Source organism: Toxotes jaculatrix, chromosome 4 (assembly GCF_017976425.1).
Source record: "Toxotes jaculatrix isolate fToxJac2 chromosome 4, fToxJac2.pri, whole genome shotgun sequence".
Taxonomy (NCBI): domain Eukaryota; kingdom Metazoa; phylum Chordata; class Actinopteri; family Toxotidae; genus Toxotes; species Toxotes jaculatrix.
The window spans coordinates 3586908-3596665 of NC_054397.1; the positions used below are offsets into that span (position 1 = coordinate 3586908).

Genomic DNA, 9758 nt, shown 5'->3' on the forward strand with positions numbered 1-9758 from the left:
GTCACTTGTAAAAAAAAAAATAAAATAAAATAAAATAAAATAATAGTGAAAAAGGGTGAGGAACATTTCCCTGCAGAAAGGTGACAATGGTGGAAGTGCTGTATATTAATGCAATATATAGGCTCCAGATTTCATGTGACATTATGAAAACTTCTAATTCTGCATAATCAAATGTCTTTTTCCTATTAAGTGATATAGAACAGAGAGAGACTTGGTTAGTGATGGAAGTATTGTTTACAAACAAAAACACAAACATAAACAGTCCAGCACCAACAGCATGAGTGGTAGCACAGATATGAGCTATAAAGTCAGTTATTATACAGCTATTTACATAAACTGCTCTGCAGTCTGAAGTCTGTAAGAATACATATTCAATCACTGAAAAACCCAATGCATTCCTGCATTTCAAAGTAAAGCACCTTAGTTTGATTATTATTTTTATTATTATCATTGATATGTTGGGATATGTTCATGTTTAAAGGGTCAGTTCAAGAAACTATGCAGATAATTTCAGTAATATTTAACGGGATACTTTGGATGTTCCATTCTGTTTTCTTTTTTTTTTTTTCAGGGGAAACTGTATGTAGAAGTATATCAGTGATGTGTAAAGATTTTTCTGATTAACCACATCACTGTGTCTGAAATGAGGCATTGCTGATGAGCTTTTCAAAAAAAGACCCTATCCCATCCAATCAGACTGAGTGAGGCAATGCTACGCAATGTTTTCACATTTCCTGCAGTAATCAAATGTATCATTATGTAACATCATCATATTAGGGTGTTGGCTGTCTTAGCTTCAGCAGATAAAATTTAAACTATCTGCATGGCCACACACCATCAGGGTAAGTGGGACAGTGTGATGTTTTGGTTTCTTTTTTTGTTTGTGTTTTGTTTTTTGTTTTGTTTTTTTAACAGGGTGAACTGACCTTTTAAAGTGTTCTTCTGAAAGGCACAGAGGAAACATTTGTTAAATGCATGACAGCGGCCTGTCCAAACACATTTTAATCTGACAGATACTCTGTCTGTGTTAAGAAGCATCGATTGCACAGATTTATGATTCCTGGTTGAGTGAAGCAACTTCTTACACAAAGTCCCTGAAAGGAGTAAACCAAGAGGAACATTAGCACCACACAGAAGTAGGAAAAAATGTTTGGCTTTGTACAAAAGTGTATTTCTAGTGCAAAGGAAGTAATTCAACATTCTTTCCTAATTGTGTGCTATGATACCTTTCTCTTTTTTATTGTTCCTTTTGAGTCCAATAGTTTTTGGCCAGTCCACACTTAAGAAAGTAAAAACAGTATGTTCCTCTCCAGGCTGAAAGGAATATTTAAAAAGCACCAAACTTGTAATGTCCTCTATTTAGTTCTTCTCTCTTTGCACAAAACAGTATCCTTGGTGAAAAAAAAACCCTAAATAATCAGACCCAGAGATTCTGCAAATCCTCTCATAATTCCCTTTGTCATGTTTTCACTGGATGCTAGGTGCCACCAGGTATCCATTGAAGGTGATGTAAACATCCACATCATCACTGTATATGGCATTCTCCCTCTCCCTCTTGTAGAGTCGGACCCATACCTCATCATTCAGAGCCAGATCCAGCATTACACTCTGGCTCTGCATGATGGACCTTTCACTGGGCTGAGCGTATAGGATCACCTGCTCCTTGTCATTGTGCATCAGGTGAAGGTAGGTCTCCTTGAAGTTCCAGGTGTGGATGTTGATGTTGAAGAAGTAGATCCCCGGCACGTAGCAGTAGAACTTGCCCTTGAACATGTTGAAGTGCTCGTAGAGGTTGACGAACACCGTGTCGAACACCAGTGCCTGATAGTAGTCCACGCTGTGGAGGGACTTTCGACGTCCCACTGAGAAAGAAGAATAAGGGATCTTGCAGGCGTCTCCAGGGGCACCTGCCTGGCCTTTGCTGCCTTTAGGGCCCATGGGTCCTCGATAACCGGTAGGGCCCTCTAGACCTGGTTTTCCAGGTGTGCCTTTGTCACCTTTGTCTCCTTTATCACCTGAAGGAACGAGAAGAAACACAGATGAGAAAAAGCTGTCTTTGTTTTGTTTGTCAGTTGAGATGGAACTTAGTCCTCAATACACCCATTAACAGCTGAGGCTGGTCCAGAAAACACTGTACCAAAGGAGTTTGTCAGAAAATGAACTCTTACAGAGAAAACCAGAGAAAGTCCAAGACGTAATCTGAGCTCTTTCTACTGAACAAACCATCCATTTTGTCATGCACACGCTGTCATTAAGCTTTGTTGTCTTTTTCATGTGTGTTCAAAATCCAGAAATTGCAACAAATTGGAGGAGAGCTTTCATGTCTGACATTCGAAATCCTGCTTATAAATCTGAAGGAATTTGGTTAAACCCATGCCTATCTTAATCCTTCCTGGACGTTCTTGGACTGCAACACGAGAGATGTGCAAGGACGCAAACGTGAACTGTGGCGAGAAGCTAGAAGTTTTAAAATCCTCCGTTTAAACTTGATTAAGCTCTGACCTTTCTTCACCTCTACTGAAGACCTGTTGGAACCGCAGTAAAACTGATATAATTTATTTCTGGGGAGAATCTTGTATCACCAAGACATGTTCAACAAACTAAATTAGTGGTTAAAATGTGAGTGAGAGGAAGTGAAGGAAAGGAAGAAATCAATACCTCTTGGATGAAAAAAGAAAACACTGCTAAATGTTAGTTAGCAGGTGTGTTGTGTTGGTCCAACAGCTGCTGGAACAGTTTTAGTATTCCTTGACAAAGACTGTATAAGTCTCTGAAGCTCTACTGGAGGGGTGAACACCTTTGTTCCAAAACATATTTGCCCCATTTAGTGGAGAATGCTGTCTAACATTTTGGGCTTAAATCTCTTATTGGTGCTCAACTGTGTTGTGATCTGGTGACCGTGAAGGCCATAGCTACCACGACTCAAATCATTGTCATTCTAATTAACAGTGACCTCTGACGCTCTGTAAGGATGCATCCTGTAGTTTTCGTGTTTCGTCAAGTTTCTTCTTTTAATTTGTTGCCTCGATCTTGCAATGCTGTCTCTGGGATGCTGCTCTGGATCCCTTTAGGCAGGTCATGAGTTAAGCGCCTCTGGGCTGTGTTAACCACACAGGAAGAAGCCGCAGCACTGCCCCCGCTCACCATGACCTACAATTCCTGCAAACCAGAGGTAAACACCGCTCATTCTCTCCACACATCCACAATATCTGTCCGGCTTTGACCTGCGTCCTCACAAAAACCCCTGAGGAGAGGTACAGTAGTTTCCACAAACAGCAGCTTAGCAGCCACTTCTGCACTGGGTGCCCATATATGGGACTGATTCTTCATCTGAAATCAAATAACAACTGCAGGGTCACTCGTAACTCTGCATGTCCTTTCTTTTTCTTGCTCAGTGTCAACAATAATAAAACTCAAGTGTCCACTTTTAGATACTCACACACTGTTAGATTTGCGATGTCCAATAAATTTCAGAACTTACATCTGAAAGAAAATATTATAACTTAGTTGTCTGGTTCACCTCTTTACCCTCAACCTGCCTTGATAACAGTTTTTCCACCCTGGAAATGTGAAGTTAACTCATATTGTCGTATGTATTTATGCAGTTAGGACAAACATACTGACCCAAATAATGGAAGCTACATTTCCAGTGTTTTTTTTTAATAACTATTAAAGTGTCTTATGCTGAATACTTTCTTTAATAGGTCCCATATAATTAACATGGGTTAAACAATGCTAAAAGTTCTGGACTGAAACATTATATCTGTGTCTTTCATTCCTGTACAGAATAAAAAGTAAGAAGTGGGACCTCAGGCAACATCTGCCAAGTTTAAATCCAAAGTCTGGCACTGTTTTGAATTTCACTTAAAAAAAAGAAAAAAAAAACAGTTTTAAAACAGGTACACATCAAAGACAGAACCCCTCCAGGGAGGAAGGCTGGAACATTACAACAGTTAAAAAGCAAGGACCCAGGACAAGGGACCGAACAAACACCTGAAACAGACATCGTGACGTGTCTGTTAACATTGGACCAATACTGGAGGTAGCACTGACTGGGAAGTGGTCAAAGACATCAATCAGTCCGTGAATGATGGGAGGATGATTAAGGAGGCCATTCACATTTGATGCCAGTGACCATCTTTAAAAAATATGCTAACCACTGTGCTATACCTTTTAATTTAATTTCACATAATGAAAAGAAAAACTCTATGAAAAACAAGAGCTGCAGTAAAAGAGTGAACAAAATTCGAAATGACGCACTGTAAGATACAATTTAATCGCGTGAATGTAGATGCACTGTCAGAAATGTGTGGGTGCAGAATCTCCTTTGTCCATGACTGAGGGTTCTGGAGAATTTTGGCTGGATGCTCCCTCAAATTGAAACTGGCTGACTAACTGACTTTGGGTTACACTGCTTGAATTCGATCACCGTGGTTTTGTGGGAACAAACCCCAGACACACACGCACATACACAGCATGCAAATATACAAAGGAAATACACACATGCAGTCAAAGTAGGCGCTGTTTTCCAGCGAGTCACAGAAACGCAAAGAAGGAAAAGGATTGTGTGTTTGCGTGTTTGTGTATGCTGCATGAATGCAACTAGATTTGTCCATAACTAATTGTGCATATTTGTGCATGGTTGTGTGCCTGAGTGTGTTTTCCTCCACATAAGCAGGTTCAGTGCCAGGTCAAAGCGCCTGCCGAGACCTCCCTCATTGCACAGCTGCAATTCAGTGACACTACATAACGTTTCACTGCCTCGTTCGTACAGCAGAGCAACGCTGTGAGACAAAACTTCAAGAGCTGATAGATTCTCAAAAACAGATCTATTAAATCCATTTTTTTCAAAAATGAAAGCCCTTTTCCATTAAAGCATTATATAAATCCAGAACTTGAATTTGAGCTTAACTTCAAATCTGGATATAAAATCAATACAGACAGAGAGCAAGAGCTCCAAGAGCATTTTGTTTCTGTTTGCTTCCCACCAATGAATGACTGGACAAGAACGTTAAATATCAGCATCTGTCAATGACCATGACTTCAATCATCTGATGTTCAGTGAAGGTGTGGATGGAGTTTTGGTGTGAGGTGTCTCTGCACACATTGTGTCTATCAACATTTTTTATACTGCATAGTCCAGTGAGTTTGTGACCCAGTGGAAAGTATTGCTCCAGTACCAACTGCGTCCAAGAAATTCAAATTGGACCTAAGTTCTTCTGACGGAAAAGTTCATGAGGGCCTCTGTGGTATAAAAGGCTTAATTGCCCAAAACTATGTGTGACATGGAATGTGTGTGAGGCAAAAGAGAGAGGGAGAAGGATTTTTCTTTGTGGTTCAGCACTTGGACTGGTGTGGGAGTTGTGTGCGGGTCAGAACAGATTTGGCATGTCCAGTTATCAAAGGACCAGCAGATAAAACAGCAGAGTGATGACACATCGTTTGGACGGCTCTGGTCGAGTTGGATGACATGTCACTGATATTAGATACACATGTCCTCACAAATCCCTCTCCAGCTGTGACTGTGTAGCTCTTGTGAGTTTAATTTCTCTATCTCTTGTCACATTTCTCCCTTTCCGTTTCACACTGGGTTAAACAGCAACTTGCAAATACAAATGAAATGCACAGATACACAATGAATCACACTGACGCACACATCTTCACAGCTGGCCTTCCTCCCCGCCTGACCAAAAACAATAAAATTGCCAAGAAAGTCACCGTTTCTTGGCAATTTGGTTCTCTCACAAAACCTTGAACAGAGGTTGATTTTTAAAGTGGTTCCAGGTTGTTTCTGTCAGTTGAGTGTCTAATTTCCTTTTCAAAGACAAAGTCTCAATTTTGGTCTCAATCCCACTTAACCATCATTGTATGGCTACACTTCCATTATAATATACATGATTACACTTCTGATCAAATAGCAGTCTTGCCAGACACACAGACATCTGGTAAATGCAGTGATCTGATTGAGGAAGTGTAGCTTGACATAGGGAGATAGTAACACAGATATTTGAGGATGGAGTGTATTTGGTGAATGAAGAAGCAACCTGCCAGCAAACTTTTTATTTTTTGCACTAAGTGCAGCTTCTTAATTCATTAGTTAATTAATACCTTTGAGGATGGTCATGTTGATGACAGTGCGGACCTCTGGCATCTGGTATTGGCCTGTGGCCGCTGGAGGCTCCGAGTGGTCGCAGCACCGCCTGCAGAGTCTGGAAGGGGGTCTGGAGGGAGAGGGGACACAGCAAACCAGGGGGAGGAGCAAAAGCAGCCTCAAACACACCGCCAACATGGTTGTCACAGCCTAAGAGTGGAAAGAAAGAGAAAAGGAAAGAGAGAGGAGAAGTTATAGGTGAAGTTGATGAAATTGTGCATCCATATCAAACCAAAGTAAAGGAAAGCATGTGACATTTATGGATCGTGTGACTCTAAAACCAATCAAATAAACACATTATTTCTATAATGAGGCTCTTGCTTACTCTCTTCTTCAGGGGAACTTCCAAAAAGCTAAACTTAAGCTAAACTCTGAAAACCATTAAACCAAAACCAACATTTTTGGGTATTTTGGTGATGTATTTTTACACATTCCTGTGGATAACTGGCCAAGTGACAAAATATTTCCAAGACACATGCAGCTGACTTTGAGTGTTAACTCAGCTCAAAAGTTGAGAACACTGATGATGGTAGTCCTCAGGTGTTCCTGAAAGGCCTCGAGAATCTTTCTAGACTCCCCAGTTTTGCACCCATGTTTAGTCATGCAGGGGAATTTCCACTGGAAAAGCAGCAGAGATGAAAGTTTCTCCAGATACAGATTGTATACCAGGATTCAGTGCAGCCAAGACATGTGGTGGTTTGAGGAAGGGGCACAGCCAAAATCATGGATATATTCCCATGTTCACAGACTAGTTAGCCAGTTATCATCACGTTGGATTTGAAAACCTCAGCAGTGATTTGATACTCTCTGAATGAACACAAACATTCACACACATTTCCAAGGACAATATGTGCTGCTGAACCTGTGAACACAGACACACACACACACACACATGCACCAGTTTCTCTTTCCTCATTCTCTCTGAATGTTTAATGTCCACGTGTAAGGAGGCAGGAAAAAATAAATAACACTTGTCCAAAACAGTGCTAAAAGATTTCACACGATTTCCTCACTCTCATTCATTTAAATAGCAGCTTTTTATGTCTCCCTCTACTTCTTGTCATCTGTCTCCACTTTAAGCCTCCGGATTCCACAAACAAAAGGTGAAAGGTGGATAAGAGAGCTAAACTAAGAATAAATAAATAAACAGGAGAGAGAAAGATGAAAGAGATAACAGAGATTCCCAGGTTTTTTTTTTTTTTACAGTGATGGATGAATGTTAACAGGATCCAGGATGATGGATGGAGAATGACTCTGAGAAAATGAAATGACTGGAACACTGGCTCCATATTTCTGACTACTGATAATAAAATAAAATCATAAGAGTTATTATCTGAAACTGCTTCACTATGACAGCCAGGCAGATGTCAGAGGATACATTTCCACTCACTTTCATAACGTTAGAAAAATTTGTTCCGATTTATGTTTTCGATTCACACTTTTGTCATTTACTTGATCCTCATACCCCTGATAATTTGCAAGGAAAAACCATAAGAGCAGGAGGGTTGGGATGTTAGCATGTTAACATGTTAAACATTCTTCCTGTTTAATATCCATGTTAGAATTGTCATCGTGAGCATGTTAGCATGCTGACATTAGCATTTAGCTCACAGCATTACTGTGCTTTAGTGCAGCTTCACCTAGATGCTTGCATGGCTTTAGACTCTCAGTCTTCTGTACACAGACGATTTTGAAGTCTCACAAATAAGTTCAATCTAAGTGGGTTGATATTTCTATCATTCATCTCACACTGAGGTTTGTGAACAAAACAACAATTGAAATATGGCATGTATGTGAATGGAAGGAAGAGTTATACAATCTCATGTTGGGCTACATGCAAAAAGATCTAAGGCATGATAACATTTGCTGAGAAGCCAAGTCATGAAATATTTGGCAAACAGCCTTTTCCCCCCTTCATGAGTTTATAATGCAACATGCTGACACTCTGATTTCTTTGACATCTGTCCAGCATACATGCTTAGACACAACGTTTGCAGTGTGTGTGTTTGACATCGTACAACCTGGATGTGCAACATATGATGCATTAAGCTGTTGGTTAGTTTGTTTGTGTTGCATCAGCAATAACTGCTCTTATTTGAAATGCTTTTGGTGTATGCATGCCCATAGGTGTGCAAAAATAATAATGATAAATAAACCTATTGACTTGATATTTGACCAGTGTCACAAACAAACAGAAAGTTATTTCAAGCATCAGACTAGAAAAACTTAGCCTGCAGCAGATTTGCCATGTTCCATCAGGTAACCTGACATTTCATCTCACACCTTTGTGTTACAGGAACTAAGTTTATCTATTACATCATACATCAACTCATTTGACCTCATCATCCCCCACCCCTGCCCCCGCCGCCCCCTGGAGCCCCCCCCCCCCCACAGCTACTTGCACAGTTTGCACCATGTTGATCATGATGACAACAAGCCGCTAATGAAGTGAGCGCACGCTGCTGTATACACCCCCCAACCGCAACACACGTGCATCAGTCATAATGAATTCATTTAAGAAGCCACGTCTACAACGCCAGAGCATCAGTTTGGCATGCAGCTGCATTCCGGATAAACACACCGCTCACAACACACAGAACACACTGAAAAACACACAAACACCGTCGTGCACGTAAAGAAAGAAACGTGTCAGTGAGAAAGCGCGTGTGAACGTGCACGGCGATCTGAGGGGTTACTTTAAAAAAAAAAAAAAAAAAAAAGCTGCTGCTGAGTTGGCGACTTGTGAATAACTTCTTCAATCCTGTGCGTCTCTGCAAGCGCGCAAACGCGCCGCCGGGTGTTTCCTCTTCTCTCTGTGATTTTTTTTTTTTTTTTTTTTTTTTTTAACTTTAAACTTCGGAGGATTATGATGCAGAGCCACGAGACGGGTTGTCATAAAGTCGTTGTCACATCGTGTCAGTGTCTGGTCGCTTTTTCTTACCTGGTGGAGTTTCACCACAGCGGAGGAGGAAGAACAGACTGCTGGTATCAGGCTGAGAGGAGGAACTACTGAGGAGAAACCTCTCTCACTCACTCTCTCTCTCTCTGTCTCTCTGTCTCATACACACACTCTCTCCCTCCCTCTCTGTCTTTACACACACACACACACACACACACACATCAAAACTTTTTCTCCCAGTTTTTCTCCCATACCCCCCCATATTGCCCCCCTCTCCTCATTGCCTTTTCCTCCTGTGATCATCTCCTTAACGTCCCCCTCCTTCCCTCCCCAAACTACACATCCATCACTCTTAAGAGACTTAAGACTGCTGTACCTTCATCTTCAAGTTTTCTAACAGAGAGTTAAATGTGACTCAAACTGTCTCCACAAAAACTGAAATTTAGGTCAACTCTCCCTCTCTCTCCCTCCCTCTCTCTCTCTCTCTTTGCTTTGTCCACATTTTTACAGTGTCCATGACTCAGATTCTGGACAGTAACAGCTCCTTTTCCTTTAAGTTTCCCGTGCCTTCCAATGCTGCATGCCAAAAATAACCACATTATATCACCTCTCATAAACTCCCCCTGAAGTTCTTAAATCACACAGCAGAAGCTTCTTTTATATTGCTGTCATTTACATAAACCTGTCATCTTTCCTTCACTCATCTGA

The 9758-nt window shown here is 40.9% G+C and overlaps 1 protein-coding gene across 1 annotated transcript; it reads right to left on the reverse strand.

Moving 5' to 3' along the window:
* Positions 1 to 707: 707 nt before the first annotated feature.
* c1qtnf6b (C1q and TNF related 6b) lies at positions 708 to 9145 on the reverse strand. Its single transcript, XM_041035243.1, has 3 exons — positions 9093 to 9145; positions 6109 to 6301; positions 708 to 2015 (listed from the first exon to the last, which is right to left on the reverse strand). The coding sequence occupies exons 2-3, from the start codon at positions 6287 to 6289 to the stop codon at positions 1468 to 1470; spliced, it is 729 nt and encodes a 242-aa protein (XP_040891177.1). The 5' UTR covers positions 6290 to 6301; positions 9093 to 9145; the 3' UTR covers positions 708 to 1467.
* Positions 9146 to 9758: the final 613 nt, after the last annotated feature.